At 44.1% G+C, this 26,881-nt stretch overlaps 1 protein-coding gene across 23 annotated transcripts in view; it reads left to right on the top strand.

Moving 5' to 3' along the window:
* TMEM40 (transmembrane protein 40) overlaps nt 1-26,881 on the top strand; it is a 270,106-nt gene that overhangs the window by 165,616 nt on the left and 77,609 nt on the right. For all 23 annotated transcript variants that reach the window (XM_085624612.1, XM_085624616.1, XM_085624620.1 and 20 more), the window contains 3 exons: nt 7,737-7,790; nt 10,721-10,774; nt 20,540-20,593. In XM_085624612.1, coding sequence (XP_085480738.1) covers nt 7,737-7,790; nt 10,721-10,774; nt 20,540-20,593 — 162 coding nt within the window. The remainder of the gene's footprint in view (nt 1-7,736; nt 7,791-10,720; nt 10,775-20,539; nt 20,594-26,881) is intronic.

Genomic DNA, 26,881 nt, shown 5'->3' on the forward strand with positions numbered 1-26,881 from the left:
TGTTGCAGAAATAATTTGCTGAGGTGTTTGTAGGAGAAAAAAACAGTGAAAGTAATTTTTTTAACCAGAGAATTCTTTTGTGAAAACTCTTTTTGCATGAAATTTCACGTATGTGAAGTTAAAGTTCACCAACTAAGCACAACTTCAGGAATAATAATGATAATGTTAGCACCAAGCATGGACGCCAGTTAGGGGTCGCCAGTGGTCGCTGCTGCGACCCCTGGAATGCCATTTGTGACCCCTGGCACTGCCTTTACGACCCCTAGCATCAGCAGAGGCAGAATCAGTCGCAGGAACAGAAGCAGCTCGTCCTTATGGACCTCGGTGGGGGCTTCACTCTCCTTGTTTATTGTCAATTTTTTATTATACTATTGTACAAATGAGTACAAATAGCTGGAAAATGACTTTTTCTGGCAGCAGAGGTAAGTAAAAAAATGCTTTTAAATGTATGTATGTTGTGTGCGTGCTTGCAGTTTTGAGTGTGTTTATGTAAGAGAGAGAGTGTGTGTGTGTGAATACATGTGTATGTGTAAGCGTATGTATGTGTAAGCGTGTGTATGTGTGAGTGAAAGTGAAGGTCAAAGGACATGTGAAGTCACTTCTGCTACCCCAGGCATTTGGTGAATTGACATCCATGTCACCAAGAAGCACTCCAGTACAATAATTGCAGCTGAGCTCAGACTTGTAGTGGATGTTGAAGGACCAGTACAGGAACCATACACATAATATTGTATTTTATTTTATGTTAAGTATACATTTGACATTCATCTATAAAATAAACAGTTAATTCTGAACACAAGCACCCCACTGAGAATGAACGTGAATTTTGTGCACAATGCTCTCATCCTTGTTATCCTTAGACTCCATTAAGAAAGACGGGCTCTACCGATTAATGTTATGAACTGAACATGCTTTGTTGCTAATGTGAAACCAAACAGTTTTTCATTTTATACACAGCATGTACTGAAGTTCACACTGGGGATCACACTATTTATTTTGCCACCAGGCTTCCAAAAATCTGTGTTAAAAAATTAACCTTTCATTAGCTTCATTTTGTTCATGACTGCCACATATGTAATAAGAAAATATGGTATCTACATGGCTCTATTCTTTGGAAAGTCAGTACCAATCATAAAGCTAATACTTATATGTATATATTGATGACTAGGGACTGCCAAATTAAATTGAAATTGGTACCCTTATGCTTGAGATAAATGTTACTCTGATTCCAATTGGGTTATAGTGTAATCCCTCTTGCAAACATATATTTTTAACAGTTGTTGCTAGCTTAAATATTCCAAATGTATATTAGCCTACAAACCAAGTCCCCCGGAGAGCTCCTTGGCATCAAAATGTCCTTTTTTCCCAGCCTGTTAAGAAAACTTCTATCAATCCCTCTTATGTAGCACCCTGGAACTACAAACGTAAATCACTTCTCCCTTCCAGCAGCATCAAAATTGCCATATATACCATTGTGTGGACCGCGGTAGGTTACTGTTTCTGTTATTCTAACCTTCTTATACTCCAGCTGGTCCAAATCAGGACAGTTTGCTGTATATTGGAATCTTAAACCACATTGCACAAACATTGCAACCACTATACAGACCACCCATCATGCCTTACCTTAAATACCTGTGCTTACACAACATTTCCAAAGATCTACACAATAAGAATTCTATATACAAGACACATTAATCCCAGCTGACAAAAGGCAGTGCACCAGGCGTGATAACATGCAATTACATGGACTAACTCTAAACATATATTGAGTCTTCTGAAACTCTGTGCATCATCTTTGCCTTTAGATTATGGCTGTGGGACTAAAGATGCATACCTGAGCAAAAAACACACTACTGTATGACAGCCAGCAGGAAGAATGATCAGTACCATATAATAACTAATAATGATAACTTGTATCATAGCCCTCATTAGCACACTTTTTTTCATTTCTGAGCATTGTAAGTTACATTTGTTACCGTTATCCAATATAATTGTATTCAAAATATCCTTCTCATAAGAATTGAAGTTTGAGTTAGCCTTGCCAGAAATGGAAATGGTAAAAAAAAAGCCTCAATTCTTCCACCTGCTGAAAGAGGAAGAGACAATCTGGCGACCTATTTAATGGTTTCCACATCCAGCAAAGGGTTTTGAGAAACATCTTAATAAAATATTTTCAGGATATTTAGGGAAGAACAATTTTTTGGTTGAGGAGCAGTTTGGCTTTAGGTCAAGCCACAGTACCGAGACAGCTCTGGTTGTAGTTTCTGAAGAGATCAGACTTATTATGGACAACGGTGGAACAGCTTCAGTGATCCTTTTGGATCTGTTCACGGCCTTTAACACAGTGAGCTACTTGGTTTTTTTTGAGCTTCTGGCAGAAATGAGGATTGCTGGCTCGGCCTGTGATCTTATTTCCTCATTTTTAACAAATAGGAAGCAGTCAATGTCCCTTGGGAAGTTTAACATCTATGTTGCTCCCTTGCTAAGTTGATTCACTCTTTTGTATTTGCCAAATTAGCCTATGCAGATGACACCCAGATTGTTGTGTCAATCTCAAGTAATGTGGTGGAGTTTAACAGGTGTATGGGTGCTGTCATTAGCTGGATGACTGGTTATTGCCCGACGTGGAATTCAGAAAAAACTGAAGTTCTCCTTTTCGGGAAAGATGCCTCTTTCATTCTTAGTGGCTTCAGTCATTGAGCACCCCCCACACCAGTTTCTTAAGTAAGGACTCTTGGGGTAGTTTTGGATGCTGAGCTGTCGTTTGTGGATCCGGTCAATAAACTGGCCTCGTCATGTTTTTTCATGTTGAAGAAGGTGGTGCCCTTCATTCCTTTTGAATTGCGAAAGTCAGTTGTCATTGCTTTAGTGTTATTTAGGCTTAACAACTGTAGCACCCTTTATTTGGGCATTAAAAAGCGGTCGTTAATAAGCTTCAGACACTGCAGAATGCAGCCGGCCGCCTCCTCAAGTAAATACCAAAATGTAATTCTTTCTAGTGCCTTGGCGGAGCTTCATTGGCTTCCAGACAGAAAAAGGGTTGCCTTTAAGGCACTATGTTTGGTACATATAGTATTGCATGGAACCGGACCAGAGTACCTTATAAGGAAATTTATTTGGTTTTCTCCAAATAGACTATTGCGATCTGCTGCTTCAAGTTCCGTTATTGATCTTTTCGAAACACTTAAAATCTTGGCTGTTCTCATTGTCATTATAATTTTTATTTGTTTCCTCTTCTGGTTTTTAGGGTTGAACATCAGTACAATACTAGTGACAAGGCGCCCATGGCTATTCGCGTGCTTTAGAAATTTCAAATCAAAATCGAATCAGATGTAAACAGTAAGACCTGAATACTCTGAGCTATACCGCTGGATTGACCATAAACCTAGGCTAACTTCTTTTTCAACAACCACATCAGTGCCTCCTTGGCTCGTCCCCTGCTGATTTAGAGGTGCATTACTTAAGATGACAACATGATAATGCACCTTCCTTCTCCCCTCAAATACAGGAGCTCCAGTAGCATTGTTAGTACTCAATTAGCATGAAAAGGACAGAAGTGTTGCTAAACCTGAGTTACCAACTCAAATTCTTCCTTTTCTGCACCTGACCAAGCTTGGCTTCTTATGCATCTTAACTAGTCTGCCTGTAACATTCCAATCTGCATGAAACCAATGACAGCTATAGCTGTGCTGACTATCAAAAGTAGAGATCTGGATGAAGTGTGAGGTTTCAATTGAATGGCAGTAAGACTGAGTCCATCCTTTTTGGCTTAAAAAGCCTTCAACTTATAAAGACTGCATACTTCTCTCCCTGTTGTCTTCAGATAATCCATCATACCCAAAGAGAGACCTCAGAGGTCATCACCTTACATGTATAACTCCACACGAAACAGGGAGGACCTGGTCATCTCTTGACCCAATGCTAAAAGTGTGTGCTATGAGGACCTGTAAGACCATTACCAAGAGACTTATCGGCCCTCCAGAACTTCCAGCAACATCCAGAGTGGGCAGCAGGTCTAATCTGCCCAGTGCTGCTTATGTGTTAGCACTGATAAGCTTTAAGGAATTGTCAATCTAAACAGGGCCAGCTAGGATTATGGCCTACCATCCACTCTATAGAAGTGTATAGGTTGTGTGCTCAAGATCCCTTCTCCTGGATCCCTAAGTTAAACCCTTTAAGAAATTGGGTTACTGGTTGACTGGGCTCTGAGCCCTGGGCAAGTAGCAACCACAATCCTTGTCATGGTGGGGTACAATAAAACTCCAAATAACTTGTGCTCAACTCCCTGGTAGCTTGGCACAGAGCAGTCAGACTTAACTTAGTGGCAATGTGCAAAGTATTTGTGCACCACTTCCAACAATAAAACTGTAAAACCACCACACAAAAAAGATCCCACACCAGGTTAGCAAAATAGATTTTAATTTAATAACTAAAACAAGACAAAAACATCCAATTTGTCGATCTGTTCAGGCCAATGGCGATGGAGCACAGGCCATCTACAAGGACCCAGTTAGGACCACTGAACAAACGTATCTTAGATCCTGGGTTGCGGAGCATTGCATGGGTCTGCATTGAGGATGCACCATGCAGCCAAAGCGATGCGTTGGTTCTGAGATAAAGCAAGGCTGTGATGCAAGGGCCTACATCATTGTTGAGGATCCCATTGACTGAGCTTGCAAAGCGAAGGCTGGCACTGGGGATGTGACATGCAGTTGCGGCGATGCGTCAGTTCCGGAGAACTGCGAGGCTGCGATGGGGACTCTGTAATTGTCGTTGAGGCTGCCATTGGCAAAATAAGCGAGAACCTGCACCAAGGATGAATTGCGCAGTGGTGGTTCCAAAGGCGTTGTGGGTTGCGGTGGAGATTCAGGTCTTTGCAATGGGTCCAATCCATGCAGCAGCGGAGATGTGTCAGTTTTGCTTGGGGTTGTTTTGCACATCAGAGGCGATGCGTCAGTTCTGCACAGAGGCTGGTAGAGCACCTTAAGCCCACTTCCAAGGGTCCAGGATTGTGGTGACATCACTTGGCTGTATAGAGTCACAGATGAGAGAATGCAGGTGCAAGGTGCAAGGTTGTGGTAAGCCTGTTATGTCGCAGAGGCTTCCGATCAGGAGGCCAGCCAACTAGCCCCAGGACTCACTCTGGGGTATGAGTTCAAGAGATGCAGGTCCAGTTATTCTCACCCTGGCAAGGGGGACAGAAGGCAGCAGTTCAACAAAGCAGGAGTCCAGCAGAGTGGCAGTCCTTCAGCAGCACAGGAGTCTTTCTCCCTAGCAGAGCACAGGTCCAGAAGTGTACTGAAGTGGTGGTGTCTGTGGGCCAGTGTTTATACCCAGGGATGCATTTGAAATGGGGGAGAAGCTCATAGAGGATTCTTTTTTAAATCCCCAGGCATCCTGCCTCCCCTCTCCTGGCTTCAGAATAACTACAGGGTGTATGCAGCCCTTTTTGTGGTGGCAGAACACCGTCTATTTAGGTGTAAGTGGGGCAGTGCCCAGTTCCTCCCTCCCATCTTGCCAGTCATGGCCCATCCAGGCACACCTAAGCTCCCTATTGTGTATGGCTGTCTAGGAGTAATACACAAATCCAAACTGTCAGCTACACCCAGTCATGTGACCAGAGACAGGCTACAAGCACTAAATGGTTAAGGCAGGAAAATGCCAACTTTCTAAAAGTGGCATTTGCAGAATTGCAATTTAAATCTGCCTCGACCATAGGTTAGGATTTTAAATTGTGATTCCAGAGACACCAAATAAGTACTGGTAATCTCTTCTAATTTGGAAATGAAGATAGGCCTTGCAGTAGTTAAAAACAAAGTTAAGAGTTTTTCGATACCAGGACATATAAAACTTAAAAGTACATGCCCTGCTTTTTAAATAATTTGCACCCTGGCCTCTGGGATGTCCAGGACCTACCCAAGGGGTGCCGTATTTGTATTAAAAAGGAAGGTTTCTGTGTATTTTGCCAGGTCGAAATGGCAGTTTAAAGGACACACACAAGCTCTGTAGTGGCAGGCCCGAGACATGCTTAAAGGGCCATTTAAGTGGCTGGCACAATCAGGGCTGATGGCCCACTTGTAGCATGTAATTTACAGGCCCTGGGCTTATGTAGTACCATTTTATTAGGGAAATATAAGTAAATTAAGTATGCCAATTGGGGATAAGCCAATATTACGTGTTTAGAGGAGAGTGCACAAGCAATACAGCACTGGTTAGCAGGGGTGAAGTTCTCAGAGTCCTAAGGCCAGTAAAAACGAGATAAGCAGAAAAATGAAGGACAAAGACAAAAGGTTGGGGGAAGATCACTCTAAGGCTGACAGGTCTAACTAGCCCCATTATTCTATTAGATACCTGCTAACAGAATCCAAGCCCAGACAGCTGAGTAGACAGAGGTTTCTGGCTCATCTCCAAGATGTACTGACTAGCTCGTACTGGGCCATTATATTAACTGCTGTCACGTTTCGATGTCTTTGGTAATAATGTCAGGTATGCATATAGGATGTTGGTAGTCCCTCTTCTAATTATGTGTGTAGTGGTTGGTAGTCTCCCTTCCAATTATGCATGCAGTGGTTATTCAATTGCAATGAGGAAGAGGTGCGGCGCAGCGGCCAGGGCGGCTGACTGCGGAGCACCGGGGCCACGGTTCGATCCCCGGCGCTGGCAGCAGATTAGCCTAGCACCATGTGACTCTGGGCAATAGCTCGCGTAATCTTCCTGATGGCCCCCCACTGCCGAGACACCCTTAAGGGGTAATTGTTCACACTTTACAAATGCCGGTATTATTAATACATTTGCTTTCCTGGAGGTACTATCATAGTACATAATTTTGCTCTATTTTCCAAATATTTACAGGGAAGGGGTGAAGCCACCTCAAAGGACTCACCCAGCCCCAAGATAAAATTATTGCATCAAAAAGACAGTACACCATCTGAAATTGAGAATGCAGAGAAAACATGCTCTCCCATCAGCGGTAAAAAGAACATAATTGGGAATGTGACTTACAGACAAATAAGTCCTTTCTTTCGTTTTCTTTAACCGTAGGAAATGTAAGTCAAAAGCATGTGTCCCAATGCATAACTGTCATTTCTAGTGCTAGAAGGAAATTGACTGACATACAGAATGCAGCAGCGGCAAATTAGTTGTGTACCCTCATGACAACTCACCTGCTCACACTGCCTGACATACCTGCATTGTGATGAGTTACCCCTTTATACAACTATCTTAATTGGCCTTCTGCCAATAATCTTGTGCTGCGTGGTCCACCCACCACTCACTTCTGAAAAGATCTATTCATTATCAAGCCTGGTGAGCCTACACCAGTGGCATGCAGCTCTTTACATGGTGTATTCAAGTCAAACACAGGCAGATCCTTTTAAAACTACAGACTGAAGCTGTAAGTGGAGATAATCACTGGAAAAACAAATAGATCATGTTTGCAATAGAGAACATTTTCAGAATTAGCTCGTGTTGTCTTCTTCAGGCTCATAGTTATGAAAGAGTGGATATGAATTCAACAGGCAAAAGCTTAAGAAATATGGCCATAGTAAGTAATGCATGCATAAGTATATAAATACACGCTTTGTAAATGTGTGCACCTTTTACATTTGCTTGAGTAATTTAATTTCTTAAATTTTCATATTTCACAATAATTTGCCTTATACCTGTGTGCATCACTACAATGAGAACAAAAGCATAATTCAGTTGAAATAAGATGATAATGCTGCTATCTTCTTCAGATGCTGATCGGGAAGATCCAGAGGGCGAGAATGATCATTTAGAGAAATTAGAAGGTAATTCAGACATTTAAGTCATATATCTGTGCTTCTTTCCTCATACACCAGCACTGTAATCAAATGTAGTAGCACTGCATTTACTTAAAACAAGAAAGTGTAAGATTGTTGTTTTTAATAATTGGTACAGTCTATAAACATGTACCTGTGTTGCCATTCTGCAATTTGACACTTGAACATTCCTCTCACTCTTCTCCATATCACAAGTGGTGAGCAAAAAAATGAAGTTTCACCTTTGCCCACGTTAGGAATTTTTTTAGCATGGTGAACATGCCACATGCAAATCAGCCTTGATCCTGCTCCAATCGGAACAGTCCAGCTCCTCCCTGAACTGGAAAACAAGCAACCCAGGACCAGTGTTACCCTTACTAAGGGCTCATCAGTCAAGTAAGGCTTGATTGCAGTGGCACAGTGAGCATGAGACCCACATCCGGGCATACCTGTTGCATTTAGGGTGGTAACTGCAACAACAACAAGGTGATGGATGGAATGCTTGAATTAATCTCAGCCACTGACAATTGCTCGGTGCAGCATCCCAATCCTTCATTTTTCGCCCACCATGCCACCTCAGTTTGGACCCAGCCATATGCAAATCAGCAATGATCCTGCTCCAATCGGAACAGTCCAGCTTGATATGCCAAGCCAGGTCCTCCCTGAACTGGAAAACAAGCTTCCCAAGCCCAGTTTTCCCTTATTATGGACTCATTAGCCAGGTATATTTTGATTCCAGTGGCACAGAGAGCATGGGACCCACTTCTGGGCATACCCTATGCACTTAGGGTGGCAACTGCATGAACAACAACAAGGTGATGGATGCAATGCTTGAATTAATCTCAGTTACTGCCAATTGCTCGGGCTGCATCGATCACTTTTTGTATACTTTAGTCTTTTCAACAATGGTCACTTGTTTACACATGCCACATAACTGTTTGTTAGCAAACTCCCTTTCCCAGTACATTTGAGAACCTCCAGGCCCCTTCTTTGGCACTATCAAACTGCTTGGCAACTAAAAGACACTTCTCCCTCCAATCCAACGCCCACCTTTATTCGAGTGGCTTACTAATCCTGTGCCTCATTGAATGTGGAATATATATATACACTCCAGATCCTCTATATCACTTCAGCCAGTGAGGGTACTGTACCCCCCCTGCAGAGCATGCCTAAGATGCAAGTAGCTAATAGCTATGCCTTATTCCTTAAGACCTACACCTTAAGGAATTTACTCTCCAGGAGACAAATGGATCCTCCACTGTCAAAAGAAGCCCTCTAGGAAAACTAACAACGGTGACGCTGACCGAGTACAACATCAACTGACCTTGACCCGACAATCAACTCTTCAGAAAATCTATTTAGTCTCTTTGTTTAAGAGACGATACAGGGGGGTTATATAATTTTTGGCAGGCATTCCATTAGCTTGCTGATGCAGATTCACTACTTTTGCAAGCTCAGGGCAGGACCACCCATAATATTTTGCCATCCCTGTCAGCTCAGCAGGGATGATCTTTAACAAAAGTGCTCCTGCCGGAAACAAAATTGCTATGCCAGCCAGCCTGGATTGTTTTGTATTTCAGAAACAAGTGTCCTAATGTGGGGGGGTTTCCAAAATACAAAAATAGGGTAGGCCTACTAACACTTCGACCCAGGCAATATGTGATGGAAGGGCCACCAGGAAAGGATGTCTGATAGCAGAGCCAGCTGAGGCTCTGCCTTTAGAAATCAGTCATTTACCCCACCTCTAAACTGGTGGAAGAGGACATCTGGTGATGTACAGTGGATATCCTGCTCTGCTAAATTCTAAATAATGCCCTAAAACCCTGCGGCTAGGCGGTCATTCCTGTGCCGGTAACGCCCAACTGTATATCTGAGCCAGAGGAAAAAATGACCAAAACCGTAAAACAACAATAGTAATACTACTACTACAACTAGTAATAATAATAATAATAATAATAATAATACCTTATTATATAGCATTTGATACAGCACTTTAACTATCTCAAAGCACTGTAAGAAACAAGAATGACTGGACTTAATATTATTCTATGTATTAACCTTGGATGAAAGTGGAAGACACTAATGGTGCTACTGGCCTCCCCACTCTCCCCTCTCAGTGTTGTGTGTGTGTGTTTGCTTTAGAATGCATCGGTGATGTTCACAAATAATCCCACATCAAATCCTTTTGTCTTTCAAAGTGGGTCCTCCCATGTTATATTGGTTTTTAGCAGTGTTCCCCTCCCCTTGCTGCTGAGGTGCATTAAAACAAAAACTTCCCTACCTGTCCTAGTGTACACTCCTAGGGTGTGGTGCTGGTGGGGTCACTAATACAACGGTTGCAACAGCATTTTGGATGCATACACTCACAGGCACCTAGTCGCCACGACTCACTCACTATCCGCTGTATCATGGGTTCTTTAAGCAGCTTTCCCCCAACTTTCTTGTGTCGCATATAACAGTCAACAATTCCTTGCTCAAAGATTCATTATCAAGCGTGGTCACACTACACAAGTATAAGATACAATTCAGGGAAACACATTCAAATACATTAGAAAATCCATATTGTGGGGAGAAACTAAATATAAAGTGATGTTTTAAAATGAAAATAAGTAATGTTTGCACTGTGCATATTGTGTCAAAATAACTATAATTAAACATTCTTGTTTAGGCTTCTATGTATGGATATAAAATGTATATGAATTCAACGGCGATAACTATAGAAATATAGTAACAATAGCTAATTTGGGCAGAAGTGTGTTAGTACATGCTTTGGTAAAGTAAGCACCTTTTACCATTGTGTTAGATTTCTTAGCTTTGTCGGATCTCATAGTAAAATTGCCTGGATCCTTTGTTAATATCTGTCAGTGCATTTAGTCTTGTAAAAAAAATCCAAAATATAGCACATTTCAAACAGACTGACAATAAGCTATTTTATGCAGATTCTAATGAGGAAAAGTCACGAAAGTCGAAGGCGAAAACAAAGAAAACTGAAGGTGATGCCTTGACATTTCATTTTTATTTCTGTAACCATGGTAACATCACTGCATGAAAAATGACAATCTGAAGCATTTAATAACTACTTGTAAAAGGGTTAATTTAATGACTGTATTGTTAATGTAGTATTTTTAAATGCTATTTTTATAGAAAGGGTTGCTGTCACTGTTTAATAATAATGCTCAAAGGATGCAATATTATGAAGTCAAGTTACTCTGTTGAATTTGTGTACTCATGCTTCTATCAAGCTGACTATGTAGTATTTTTTACAAGTCAGTGTATATTTTTATTTAATTAACAGTCTTCTGCAGTGCTCCTTCACTAGAGTGCATACGGGTGTTGTACTTATAACACAGCAAATGAATAATTACAAGATGTAAACATAGGAACAAGTGGAGGGTACAGAAACACAAGGAAGCAGTACCAGGAACAGAGGAGAGTGGCAAGAGAATGCAATGTGATAGAAGTCGTGATTCTGAAAACCCAGTTGTGGTATTGAAGCGAGCCATCCTTAATTAGTGTAAAAGTGGATGAGACAAGCCTCTAGGAGTTTTCTGAAGGTAAGAAGGGTGGGCTGAATTCTGAATCTGTGGACTTTGGAATTCCAGTCATTGGTGCCAGCTCTAGTAAGCAATTGCTTCTTGGTGAAGGAAGTTCTGAATCTAAAGGCCTCAGTTACTAGAGTTCCAGCTTCTGGGGTCTCTGAGCCCACCATAGATTGGCAGTACTTTTGACAGATAGAGATAATTGTTGTATTGATTCATCATCTAAACAAAACAACAACGATTGAAATGGATTTTTGCCCGAAGTGGCAGCTAGAGGAGTTCACGGAGTATGTAGTACAACATATTATTTTATTGATTATTGTAACTTTGCATAATAAGGTGTCCGGGCACTGCTCAACAGACTTCAGAAGGGACCTAATGGTGCTATATGGTGATCAGTGGCCTACAGAGGAGAGATCATCTCTCCCCTCGCCAAATAACTCTGCCTGACCCCCGTGAGATCAAGAATAGCAATAAAGGTCACATGCATAACTAAAAGGTGGTACCCGAGCTAGCCCATGGCTATTTGGCAAGGAAGACTATAAACCGTTGCCCGAGCATCATGGTGTTACAATAATTCTCTAGATTCAAACAAACTACTGTCACTAAAGGTGGCTCATGGGTTCTTGCCCCTGTTGTCAACCTGCCCATCGGTGCCTCTGTGGGAACCACCCATTAATAAGATATTTAGGCCCTCATTACTCGTGGCCCAGTGGGCATACAATAGTTAGCGCATCTGTTAAATGTGATACACTGTGGATCCTAATATAACAGGCACAGTATTGATCACCTATTACAAGTTTAGCCCTTTCAAATGGGACTTAACACATGACTTTTAATGGTTTCCAACAAAATCCACATGTACTGGTATTTACCAGACATTTTGCCTCCAGTAAATTTTGGTAGGATTTACTTGCAAAAATTTAGCAAGGCAAATTGCAGGGCATGTGGTAATTACTGCAAAACGTGTTATTCCAATCTCTACACAAACAAAGAGTTTATGAAGGAATTGGAAAAGATCAAGCCACACAAAAAGAGGGCCTTAGCCACCATCTGAACAAGCATTAGAAAAGCCAGTTGGTCGCACCTATTAAATGTGAATGGCGAGCTACTGGCTTGGTCAATGCTTGTTTACTTTGCCATAGGAATAAAATAAATGAGAAATCTCAAAATGATGCACCCCATTGTGGCCATCTTAGAATAATCTTTCTTTGAGAAACCTCTACTGCAGGGTGGCCGCTAGTGACATTCATTTTAACATATATTTGAAACTTGTATTTACCATTCCAAGATGGCTGATGTCCATTTTAGAAAGGGAAATACAAAACAGAAAAAAAAAAAAAAAAGCAAGCAGCCTGGAAGCAGTGTACTGCAGGTAGGCCATTTCTGAAATAATTTTGAAAGCATGCAAATAAAGCAAATGGGAACAGGATGGATGGGGAGCAATGATGAGCAGGGAAGCAAGTGGCTGGTAGAAGTGTGAAGTTGCTGCTGGGCCCTTGCACAAAGTATTAAGAATCAGTGAAGCAGTTTGGAAGGACAAGGGAGCAGCTACAGATAAGTGGTGGAGTAGAGAAAGCAATGGGTGCTGTTAAGCATACCTGGATGTCAGGAAGAGAGAGAGAGGAAAACTTGAAACTAAATGAAGAAATAGTTCCCTGACTTCAGCAGTGGAAGACTAGAATTCAGCCAATCAAAAGCCGGGGTAAAGAATAAATGCTCCAGGCAAGGGATAGAGGAAAGATTAGGGAGGAAAGCCATGAAACAAAGAGAAGGCAACTGACCCATACAAGAAATCCATCCAATCGAAATCAACAGCTGACCCAAACTCAGGTCACTGGAATTATTCAGCAATGGCTGACCAAGTTATGTGACAGAGTTTACAATATCATGCAGCTACAAAATACAAATTAACAGCATATTGTGTGTTAGAAATGGGGTCTCTATTTGGCAGAGGTATGCACTCTGTCCAAGTAGGGACCACCACTCTAGTCAGGGTAAGCGAGATACACACAAAGATAACCTGTGGTCACCCTCTGGTAGCTTGACACAGACCAGTCAGGCTTATCTAAAGAGGCAATGTGTAGAGTATTTGTGCAGCACACACAGTAACACAATGGAAACACCACAAAAAGACTCTGTCCAGGTTTAGTAAAATAGGCAATAATTTTATAAATACATCAAGAGCAAAATGACAAACATCCAATAGGTAGAAGTAGAGTTGTGAATTTTTAAAGAATAAAAAGAGTTATTGCGCTTAGAAGCAATACGCTCCTGTGGGGGTCATCTAGTTGCACTGCCCTGGGACAAAGTCAACAGTTCAAGCTGACCACAATGGAACGCAGGCTGGGGACAGGAGACACTCAGGCCTGGGGAACAGAGAACCTTGATACTGGTCACAACAGCGAGATGTGGGGTCCAGACGAGCAATGCATTGAGGTGATGCTTTGATTTTCTTCACGTAGTGGTGGTGATGCATCAAGTCTGTTGAGCCGGTTCTGAGTACGGTGGTTCCGAAGACGATGCACCGGGTTAATCCACACTAGATTGACAATGCATTGATCTTCTCCATGCAGTGGTGGCGTAGCATTTCTTCTGAAGCGTTGGAGGTGTGGTGGTTCCAAGTGCGATGCACCAGGTTCTACTCCTGCAACAGGGTGGATGCACCAGTTCCTCTGCATGCAGACTGAAGGTGCATTGATTTCTCTGGTACAAGTATGTGGGTCCAGTTCCAGTGAGCAGGCTCAGGAGCAGAGATAGAGACTTTGATATCCCTGACTCTCAAGCAACAGGAGACAAGCCAGCAAGCCCTTGTAGATCACTTCAGTTGCAAGGCAGAGTACAGTTCCCATCAGCATGGTCTGAACAGCAGGCAGCAGGGCAACACAGCAGAAAAGCAAGTCTTCCAGATCAGCAGTCCAGGCAAGCAATGACAACCTGCCCTGGTGGGAAATCTTATTAACAATGCTACAATCATCGAAGTCTTGAACTTTCTGTCGGACAAACTTCATGTACAGATCAACTTAATGAATCTGATGGCTGCACACATCTCAGGCATAAACTTAAAACTGGAATCTTTAACATCCATAATCACAAGGGTACAGCCATCTATTCACCATCACCAATGAAAGGTACATGTGGTCCGATTATTGACAAATTATCCTCACAACCGGAACTTTTGTCAACAATTTTAGTATCCGACAGGATTGTCATAAAAAATGATCCAATTCCCGCAAATCAAACCAGTAGCTCTAGCCAGGAAACACAAAATGTGGACCTAGACCCACCAGAAGGGGCACACGAACGGCAAATACTGTCAAACTAATAGACCAAAAGTTAGTAAACTTAGCGCGAACAAACTAGGAGGCTGCTCAAGCCATATCCAGCATAAGCCCCTCATCCAGCAAACTAACCAAAAGGCAACAGAAGTGTGCAAGGAAGGCAAGACATAAAATGTGGACCTAGACCCACCGGAAGGGGCACACGAACGGCAAATACTGTCAAACTAATAGACCAAAAGTTAGTAAACTTAGCGCGAACAAACTAGGAGGCTGCTCAAGCCATATCCAGCATAAGCCCCTCATCCAGCAAACTAACCAAAAGGCAACAGAAGTGTGCAAGGCAGGCAAGACATAAAATGTGGACCTAGACCCACCGGAAGGGGCACACGAACGGCAAATACTGTCACACTCATAGACCAAAAGTTAGTAAACTTAGCACGAACAAACTAGGAGGCTCCTCAAGCCATTACCAGCATAAGCCCCTCATCCAGCAAACTAACCAAAAGGCAACACAAGTGTGCAAGGAAGGCAAGACAAAAAAACGCCCAATCCAAGGAAATTGTTCCCAAATTATTCTACCCAATACTTGCCCCAAAATACTAAAGTGGATATGGAAACCTCCTCCACTAATGCATCAATCAGTCATCTGGGTGACACAGGGATTTTGGCCACAGTCCTCACAATTTCTTCTGTTCTCAGGGAAGAAATAACATTAAAACTCAATCTTGCAGAGAGGATGACATTTTAGTAGCAAATAACTGTAACTCTACCCCAGGACCAACACAATTGGAGGAACAACAAATACATGACAACCAGGACCAGATGAATGTTTCTGCGGCAGGAGAAGTGAATCAAATGGCCATAGGACATCGCACCAAACAGGGTGGAACGTCATGAAACAGCACTTATAACCAGGCATCAAGTTTAATCCATCCCCTCACTCAACCAAAGGGTTAAGTGAATTTAGCTTCTATTCCAACTAGAATACATCCCCCAAGGTCAACAGAATATCCTCAAAAGAGGAAATATTTTAAGACTGCTAGCAGAGATCCCAGAACTAATAGGCATAACATCAATTGATCTAATAGTAGTTGAGTACCTGCCAACCAATTATTACCACCAACCACAATCCACCGCAAACACTTGGAAATCAAATGAAACCGTAGACTTGATTTGTACTTTCGCACCAGTCTTTGAAAGTTAGGGTATCGTGTTAAAAAGACATCAGCCCCCTAGGTTCCCTTTCCCGCGGTTACAAAAAAACTGGTTGCTGTCTCAACCTGTAAGAACTGTTCAATTGATACTGAAGGGTGCAAGAGGTACCTCCCCCGATCATTTGGAAGACCGAAGCCCAATTATACCTCGAACCAACCAAACTGGGTCCAATAGGACTGGCTGCCCTTAGCCCTAAATGCTCAACGTTCCACATGTACTTCTCATGCAAGTACACTGCCATCTGAATCAGAGTTCTTACATCTTCTATCTTGAAACATTGCAGGCGCAAAACCGTTGCTCTAAGACGGTACCCCTCCCAAAGAATATAGACATAATTGCCCTCCAAGAGACTTGGTCAGCAGTAGACCTTCCGGTAGAAGGCTTTTTGTCCTAACAAACCATGGCTACTAGGCCCCCAAAATATGGAAAACCTAAAGGAGGCCTTGCGGTCTACATATCTCTTCACTTAGATATCATCACAGAAGAACTACTTCACATCGACCCCGGCCTCCAAATCATCAAACTCAGTAACTGGTCACAGGATAATAGACCTCCCGTCCTATAGTTCAACATCTGCATTCACCCCAATGCCTAAAAAACATAAAGCCTTAATAGGAAAACTAATAGCCACAATATCCAGTCAAAAGCAAGCCCAACCCACATGGGACATAATAATGACAGGTGATTTCAAATCTAATGTACAGTACAGAGGATGATGCCATACTTAACCTTGACAACACATTGTGGAACATCACGGCCCAGGCCACCTCAAAAGCTAAGCGATGAGATATAAATGATGAAAAGCTAGTTATGGCATCTGAATGCCTCAGAATAAGAATCCTAAATGGAAGACTGCCAGATGAGACCCCACCAAATTACACATATTATGACCCCCATCTCTCAATCCCTTATCGACTATTCAATTGTTTCTGTGCCCCTTATCCCATTGGTTAAACCCTTCTCAATAAAATACAGCACAAGGAGGGATCACTCTTGCTAATAGATATAGCCCCACGTATATATGTACAAGCCCAAACAGATATCAGCATGAGCACCACTACCAATCTAAAGCTGGTGCGATGGTCAACAGAAAGCGTAACGCTTTGAGGTTCTTAAACATATGCCGGATAGATTCAATTTTTGCTACAGTTTCCATTTTAGTTAGCCTGCCTGCACTTTAGTACACATTCAGCATTTTTGTCATCTTTCCCAGAACTCGATAAAGTGGTATTCATGTCTAAATACACTTCAATCTGAATTGTTTCTCTTTCAGGCACCACAAGTCCTCTTGATAATCCTCACAAGTATATCCTCTTGATGGCTACATCTCAAGGTTTTAGTGGTAGACACTTAAAGTAAACATGAGTTAAAGATAACACAAATTCTTAAGGACTGTATACATGTTTTCATGTTTAGCATCAACTGTTTCTTTCTGGTTACATCAGTGTCTTAAAATTCCAATTTAATTTTGCAATGCAGGCTAGAAGTCAGTTCTAAATCCTTTAGAAGCCCTAGAATTGACCTCTGAGGAGAGAGGAAGTCATTTCCTCCTATGAAGTTTATTTGACTGCTAGGGGAAATTTGGATACGATCTCTACAACATGGCATTATCTGTCATCACCCCCTCATGTTTGCTGGAGCCTCAGCAGAACTCCTGCACATCTGTGCATTCACATGGGGTCTACTCAGTCCAGCATTCCACATTGCACCAGGACATGATCTGTATCCTGCTGATCCACCATCGCTCATGTTAGTCTCTCTTCTCTGCTGCACAAGCACCCGTCACTTCCTTCTGACCTCAAACGGGTTTCCCCGCATCTCAACAGACCACAGCCGTATTAGCCTACTTGGCGCCATCTTGTTTTCTTCCATGAACAGACCGCGGTGAGTTAATTCACTGCATAGATCTGCCACCTGATTGCTATTTATCTCAAACAATGGGCACATTTAAAGATAATTTATTCCTAGGTTGTCGGCTGGCTCTACCCCTTAACCAATCATCTTAAACAGCCTTCCCCCAAAGTCTGCCACATCTGTCATACAATAATTCCTTACTGATAGGTCAATGTAACAGTTTTCGGACTCCACACATCATCACCAGTAACTTAGTATAGGACGAAGCAAAGTAAAACATCTTAACATCTTTTAGCAATATCGAGCTCGAGAGATAGTTGATCGCCTGATTATTGAGAAAGAGCCATGCCATGCAGATCTTGGGCAGGGCCGTTTCTACCATTAGGCAAGACTAGGTGGCTGCCTAGGGCGGCAAAAGGGCTAGGACGGCAAAAGGGGGTATTTTTTTTTTGTTGACCCAACAAACGTAAAGCTAGGCGGCCACCTAATCTTGCCTAATAGAAACGGCCCTGCTTCTGAGAACCCTTCAGGGGGCGCAGACTGTCTCTCGCCGGATCCAGCCAGAGAGGGCGGCGCGCCCAAATCCCCACCCGGGCCCTTCGTCTCTTTGTAATGCGTGCGAAAAGTTATGGAATCCCAAACAAGCAGAGTCTCGGCCAGTACAATAGAAGGGGCTGGCAGTGCAGGGAATGTAGACTGTTTTAAACCGCTTGCTACGGCTTTCCTAAACACTGAGAGCTCATAGAGAGGGGTGTAGTGAGAACTGATTTTAGTGCTTTGAGGCGCCCTTTTGATGTCACAGGTACTGTACAAATAATATGCAACGTAACGCAGGATGAAAGCGGATAGCCCTCTAATTGAAAGGGGGCATCCTCTGCTACTTCTAGGCACCCGCACTCCGGGGCTGTGCGTCTTCAGCATCAGCCACGGACCACCTGCGCGCAGTCTGCACACCATGCACAGAGCTGCACAGACCCTCCAGACCTTGTTTACTCATTTCTCATCACAGAATCAAATACCTTTCATATGATTCCTGTTGGCATAATGCACACCCAAAGACGCAAAATTGCCCAAGGCTGCAATAGCAGTATCGGTGCTCACTCCTTGGCAATTGTCAACCCAACAAATGCAACGCACAACGAGAACGGATGTCAACAGACTTACAAATGGAGGGCTAGAACACAATGTCACTCATGTTTTTCAATAAAAAAGTAAATTTTGTCTCATTTGACCGTCATAAAAAAATCATGTTTTTTTTTAACCGCTCGGTATCTTTTGGAAGACATTGTTGGAAGGTTGAGCAGAGTAACTGCGTGGCAATTGCCTCTTATCCTGTAAGAATCACATATAACCTTTACGCATTTCATTACTGGTAACTGGTTAATGGCTTAACAACTGAATGATTAGAGATTTGCTCTTAAGTTGGCTTCATCTTCAACATGCCTTGAACTATTAAAAATGGTTATTGTTCTCTTTCGAAATTCTGGGCTGGAATATTGGCCGCTCAGTAAACTTTGTGCCTGTTGTCATAATAATAGGCTGTTCGTGCCTAACAAAAATGAATGTGTCCTCATGATGTAACGCAACATGTGCTTGTGTAAAGCGCTATGATACCTGATACTTTTGGGTCAAGATCGCTCTATATAAAACTCCGTAAAGAAAAAGAACTGACCACTAGCCTAGTGTCATGTCCGATACCGTCATCGGTTAGTGACTGTTTAGGCCAACGTCAATGTCCACGCTGGGATTTTTGAGCCAGTGCATACCCTGTTAAAAGTAGGATTACAAATCCCAGAATGCAACACACAGGTGACCGCAAACCCAGGATTGGTTAAAGGTGTTCCACAACATGGAACTACTTGTCAACTATGGTGAATTGTGCATTCTTCCTTGCACCATCTCAAATTCTGGTCAGGATTACTCTCATAGTGGTAACATACACGAGCTTGTCAATAACTTCTATTCACAGCGCCAAGAAGCAGTTCTTTCTGTGTTGTACGCCAAACTTGATTAACATCTTGCCATAGTGTCTGATTAGCACAGATTTCAGCATCATGAACTATAATCTCCCTGACGTTGAAATCTTTTAATTGTTGTGATCAGCCTCTAATAAATGGATACAATGGAGATGATAACTATTTCAGGTGCCTCAGTGAGAAAAAAAAAGCGTCGGCAAAACCACTAGGTCTGGCCTTGGAAGATGGTGCAAGTTACTATTTTTGTTGTTTCTGGTTTTGAAAACGAGGTGCACTGACGCCTCTGTGGTATTTAAACACAAGGCTCCATTGGGCATCCGTGTAAATAGTTCTGTGAGTGTATGGCTACCATCACGGTCTGTCCTGGGCCTTTCGTTGAGGTCATTTGCAGGACTGACTGTTGTGATCGTGTTTCCTGATAGTAAATGAGAGTAACATAGAAGGGTTCGGCAGTAGAGGGTGTGCCTCTCTAGCCTGGATGACAGGGGGAGAGAGTGATGGTAGTAAAAGGGAGGGGGCTGCATTTTTCAATTCTCCCCTGGGCGGCAAAACACCTAGAAAGGGCCCTGATCTTGGAATTATGCTGTGAATATTGTAAAATGAAACTCGGCTATGTTTGCAGCATTGAAATGATTTAAAATTAGCTCATGTTTGGCATTTTTTATTCAGGGACACATTTATGGAAGTATGTGGATATGAATTTAAAAAGAAATACCTGATGAAAATACTGCAGCAATAACTAATCTATTCAGAGGTGCATTTCTTTACTTTTCCGCTAGAATAGTAATTTGCCAGAAACCTTTTATATGAATATTTGTCAATGTCTTGTGCTTTGTAATAAAACAAACGCCTGGCACATTTGAAGCAGACTAACAATGCGTTATTTTATGCAGATTCTGATGAGGAAAAGTCAAACGGGTCGACGGTGCAATCAAAGAAAACTGAAGGTGACGCATTGGCATTTCAGCTTTGTTTCTGTAACCATGGTGACATCACTAAATGAAAAAAAAAATTCACTCTGCTGCATTTGATTACCACGGTTAAACAGGAGGTTATGTGACTGTATTGTAAATATAGTGTTTTAAAACTGGTAATTTCATTTGAGAGCAATGCCATTTTTACAGGAACATTTGTTCATTTGCTATATTTTTACAGTTAAATCCCCTTTTATCGTCAAATTTGAATAATTACTCTCAAAGCATGCTCCATTGTGAGGGCAGGTGATGCATTATTGGCCATACAGGAGCAGCCGACAGACTGTGTTTCCAAATGTACAAAATTCGAACTTGACATGAAAATTGTAAAATAGTTTTGCTGCGGTCTGGGTCCTGTTTATTTCAGCCTAGCGTATTACTTGTAGTCCCTGCACATGACCCCAGGTCACCCTTTCCAGATTCACAAACAATATGTGGCCTCTGGGACACCGAAAGGATTTTGGGGCCCTAGGCCAAGCATATTTGGGGGGCCCCTGTTCTGAACAGCTTTGAATTTATGATCCACTTTCAGCTCTTTCATGCCCTCTTTGACCAGGTCACTGACAGCACACTGGCACACTTGTCCAAGTTCTTAATGTGTTTGCATCTAATATTGAATTTGAATCTAATGAGATCCTGCATGCCACCCAATCTGGCTTTCGTCCCCATCTCAGCACTGAGACTGCGCTCCTGGAGGTCTCGGAAACCATTAAAGAGGTTCTGGACTCTGGGGGCAAAGTCATGCTGGTGATGCTAGATCTGTCGGCGGCGTTCGACACCGTTCCCCATGACGGTCTTCTCGCTAGACTCTTCGAGATAGGCCTACGGGGGACGGTGTTCGACTGGTTCTCTTCTTTTCTAGCCGGTCGCCGGCAGTCGATCTGGGCCCCGCCGGATTCCGCCGTGATGCCGCCTCTGGGAGTCGGGGTCCCTCAGGGCTCTATTTTGAGCCCGACCCTCTTCAACATCATTATGACCCCTTTGGCGGCGTTGGTGGAGTCGCATGGTGCCCAGATCGTATCCTATGCGGACGACACCCAGCTCCTCTTCTCTTGTAAGAGAGGAGGTGACTTCGATGGGGAGAGCATTCGGGATTGCCTTGGGGCTGTTTTTCACTGGTTCCATCTAAACAGCCTTAAGTGCAATTCCGACAAGTCCGAAGTACTTTTCTTTGGGTGCGACACAGAACCAGATTGGCAGACCTGGTGGCCGCGGGATATGTTCCCTCCGTCCTGCTCCTCTCAGGTTGCTAAGAATCTGGGGGTGAAGATGGACAACAGGCTTACCTTGAAATCCCAGATCCTGGGGGTGTCGGGCATTTGCTTTGGCATCCTCAGGATGTTGCGGAGGTTTCTTCCTCTGTTATCCGTGGATCACAGGGCGCTGACTGTCCAGGCTCTGATTGGGTCCAGGTTGGATTACTCTAACGTTCTCTACCTGGGCCTCCCAGAGTATCTGTTGCAGCGGCTTCAAGTGGTACAGAATGCCGCTGCAAGGGCAATCTTTGGCCTTAGCAGGCGCTCCAGGGCCTCGGGCCTGCTGGCAACTTTACACTGGCTTCCTATCCGCAAGAGGATCGCCCTTAAGGCGCTGACCTTGGCCTACAAAGCTCTTCACCAGGAGGGAGCCAAGTATCTCCATAAGAGACTGGTTTTTTACCATCCAACCAGGTCTCTGAGGTCGGAAGTCCTGCATCTTGCTGTTGTCCCCCGGGTAAAGAAAGCGCGCCTCGGAGGCCGCTCTTTTGGACTGCTGGCTTCTCAGCTGTGGAACTCTTTACCACTGGCCCTGCGGGGAGTCACCAGCCTACTGGCTTTTAGGAAAGGCCTTAAAACGTGGCTGTTCACTCAGTAGTCCGTCCTCCGTGAATCTCCTGCCCTTTTTTCTGTTGGTTTTATCTGGTGTTATGTTTGTTGTGTTGCAGTATTGTCTCTTTCTCCATTAAAGCGCCGGGACACTCTTTTTGAGTAGCCGTGCGCTATTGAAATAAACAAATAACATAACATAACATAACATAACATAACATAACATATTGATGGATAGTAATGTGTGTTTTTAATATTGTAACACAGCAGCAGCTCACTAATATTACTGCAAATAATATATGTGACCCCTCCCATTTCTCATATGTGAGGTCCTGTTTTGATCTGAAAGAAATATTTTTATGGATGTTGCTTGAAACATAAACACGTTTTTCTGCAAATTGTCTGTAATAGATTCTCACACATCACCATCATTAACAATACATTTAAAAAAATGATATTTAAAACAATCTGTTTTAAAATTATTCAAGTCTCTCAGGACAAGACTCTGCAGAGAGGAGCTGGCTCTACCAGTGGGCCCCTTAAAGGCTGATGCCCTGGGCCTGAGCCGACTTTGTCCATGCCTTAAATAGTCACTGTGTGGTCTGGTTCCACATGAACATTCAGTAGGGTAGCAAGGATGCCATGGGCACTTATCAGGGTTCATTGGGACCCTCAGGGCTCTGGGCCCTGGTGCCACTGTACCTGCTGCACCTACAGCAGCGTTGCCCCCGTGACCAGCTATGTTTGTCCATTGGGCCATGCAAGGAATTTTCACCACCCAGGCAGTGTACAATGTCTTGTCCCCTGGCAATAGGGCAATCTTTCATATTTCTATAAGTCACCCATTGTTATTGGCTGCAGCACTTGTCACTCCTGCCTGCTATGCTTGCAAAGCCCATTGTGGCTCCTTCTCTCAAATGAAAGTTCTGCTTTCCCACTCAGGCCAAATGATTCACACATGTGCTTGCAAAAGATAGATATATTTTGATGTACTGATGCCTGCCCCTTCAGCTACCCCTGGCTGTCTTATAAGAAAAGTTCCAGCATACCTTTATCCTCGGGACTGACACAGAAGTCAGTGACACATTTGCTGTCAATGGCAACACAAATAATCCAAAGGTTTCAAACTAATATCTGATTTTTCCATTATTTTTTCAGGTGAAAGTAAATATAAACAAATTGAAAGTGCAGTATGTAAAAGTTGCCCTTAGAAGTGAAGGAGAGATTACATTTGTGGTCCAGGTTGTCTGGGCTTTCCGTGGTCGTGCGTAAAAATTTCGAATCCAAAAATCAGCTTCCTGGGTCTTTTGCTGTATTGTGATGTCCACTTCCTGTCAATATTTAGGATTAGGATTGTATTGGCACTCTATTTGGAATGTTGAAGATTGTTCATCCAGTGATAAGGCTCAGAATTCTGCCTCTAATTACTGTTGTTTACCTGCAGTCAAAGTTCAGTGGAAGTCTGAAAGTAAGGACACTTAGGGGCAGATTAATCAAAATGTCACGCAACGCAGTACAGCAAGACACCTTGCTGCGCTGCACGACAGGGAGAGGGCAGGAATGCGCCATCTTTAACATCGTATGGCGCTTTCCTGTCCTCTCCTTGCGCTGGCGCACTATGTGCTAACTAGTGCCAAAGCAGGCACTCTTGCACCGTGGTGCAAGGGTGCCTGCATTGCAAACAGAATTGATATTGTGCAGGAAGGACCACCTTCCTGCAAAAGAAAACCTCTGAGGTGTTTTCCTCTTTCAATGTGTGTTGCAGAATGCAACACACATAGAAAGAGGAAAAAACGAGGACAAATAAACATATTTCTGCTCGTTACACCTCCCTTGGGAAGGTGTAGCATTTTCAAGCATTCTCAGCTTTACCGCTCATGGTAAATCTGGATATACGACACAATCCATGGGTGAATGCATGGAAACACTCACACTACCCATTCAACGCCTCCCTGAGGCAGAGTAACACAAGGCAGCAACTTGCGCTGGCTTGGATTACTGCAGATATACCAAGCCACACACAGCCACGCAAGGTGGCCTTTCACCACACCCACCTCCGCCCTGGAGGAGGAATCGCCATCGTCCACAAATCCACCCTCCGGCTCAGCACACTTCCCGACGAGCCCACAGACCTGATGGAACACCTACATTTCAAGATACAGGCCGAGGAACTCTCATCTACCGACCCCCCGGACCCTGCGGACCATTCACAAACTCCATCACGGACATCATCTACCCCAAGCCATCGCGTCCACCAACTACACCTTGCTGGGAGACCTCAACTTCCACCACGACAACCAACTAGACCCCAACACTACATCCCTCCTGGGCAACCTCCACAACATTGGACTACGCCAGATCATGTCCGAACCCATGCACTCAGCAGGAAAACACCCTCGACCCCCTTTTCACAACAGGAAACTCCATCACTTTCATCCACACCACTGAACTCCCATGGACAGACCATCAATGCATCCACTTCACCTTCACAACATCCACCATCCACAGAACCCAGCACCTGCTCCCACGAAGAAACTGGACCAAAATCACCGATGACCAGCTCACCTCCTCACTCGGCAACTCCACCCCAACCACTGCGTAAGATGACGACCCCAACACGGCAGCCCGAACTCTGCACAGATATTTCTCTGACAGCACCAACACCATAGCCCCCCTCAAAAAGTACAACAACACACACACCAAGAAAGCCAGATGGTTTACCACCGAACATCGAAAGTCCAGACGCACATGCCGCTGCCTCGAAAAGACCTGGAGGAACTCCAAATCTACAGAAGCCCACAACAACTTCAGAGCCGCCACCAATGCCCACCACCAACTCATCAGAAATACAAGAAAAACAGCAAAGACAGAATCTCCACACATGCGCACAGCAGCAAAGAGCTCTTCAGCATCAACAAGGAGTTCGCCCAACCCACCAGCGGGTCTACTGATATCCTTCCCTCTCAAGACCTCTGCAACAAACTCAGCACCTTCTTCCACCACAAAATCAAGAACATTTACGACAACTTCGACGAAGACAGCCAACACACTGAACCCTCACCAGCCACCCCAACACCCTGAAGCCAACGATTGACAACTGGACAGCCCTCACCACTGAAGACACACTGAAGACAATGAAGTCAATCTACTCCGTGGCCCCCACGGACCCCTGCCCTCACCACATCTTCAACAGAGCCACCGACACCATCACACCCATGCTTCACCACACCATCAACCGCTCCCTGGCGAACGCCTCCTTCCCCGACGACTGGGAACAAGCCGAGATCAACCCCTCCTGAAGAAGCCCTCGGCAGACCCCACGGACCTCAAAAACTACAGACCCATCTCCCTGCTCCCGTTCCCAGCGAAAGTCATCGAGAAAGCCATCAACAGCCAACTCGCCACCTTCATCGAAGAACACAACATCCTCGACTCCTCCCAATCCGGCTTCAGAAAAAAACGACAGTACAGAAACCGCCCTCCTCGCCGCAGCAGACAACATCCACTCCCTTCTGGACAGAGGAGAAACAGTAGACCTCATCCTCGACCTCTCAGCGGCCTTTCGATACAGTCTCTCACCGCACTCTAACACGCAGACTTCACGACGCAGGGATCCGGGACAAGGCCCTCGACTGGATCCACTCTTTCCTCTCCAGCAGGGATCCTCCCTCAGCCCCACGCTCTTTAACGTCTACATGGCTCCACACCCCCCATCGTCAGAACCGACGGACTCAACATTATTTCATACACAGACGACACCCAGCTCATCCTCTCCCTATCCAACGAACCCAACGCAGCCAAACACAGCTTTCAAGAAGGCATGGAAGCTGGTGCCAAATGGATGAAAAGCAGCTGCCTACAACTCAACACTGACAAAACGGAAGAACTCATCATAGGCCCACACCCCGACGACTGGAACAACACCTGGTGGCCCCCCACCCTCGGAAGCCCGCCCACCCTCACAGAACACGCACACAACTTCGTTATCATCGTGGACTCCGAGCTCAAAATCGACCGCCAGATCAATTCCGTCGCATCCTCCTGCCTCCTACGTAAGACCTTCAAATGGATCCCCGCGAGCACAGAAAGACGGACACTCACACCCTCGTCACCAGCAGACTTGACTACGGCAACGCACTCTATGCCGAAATAAACAAAAACCTCACCCGCAAGCTACAAAACATCCAGAACGCCGCCGCAAGACTGGTCCTCAATCTGCCAAGACACTGCAATATCTCCCAGCACCTGCGCACACTCCACTGGCTCCCCATCGAGGCTAGAATCACCTTCAAGATTCTCACCCACGCACACAAAGCCCTCCACAACACTGGACCAGCATACCTCAACAGCCGACTCGAATTCCACTCACCCCAAAGGACCCTACGATCAGCCTAGCTCTCCTACACCGTGGTCCCCCACGCCAGAAAGACCAGATCGGTAGGCCGTTCCTTCTCCT

Source organism: Triturus cristatus, chromosome 9, assembly GCF_964204655.1.
Source record: "Triturus cristatus chromosome 9, aTriCri1.1, whole genome shotgun sequence".
NCBI lineage: Eukaryota > Metazoa > Chordata > Amphibia > Caudata > Salamandridae > Triturus > Triturus cristatus.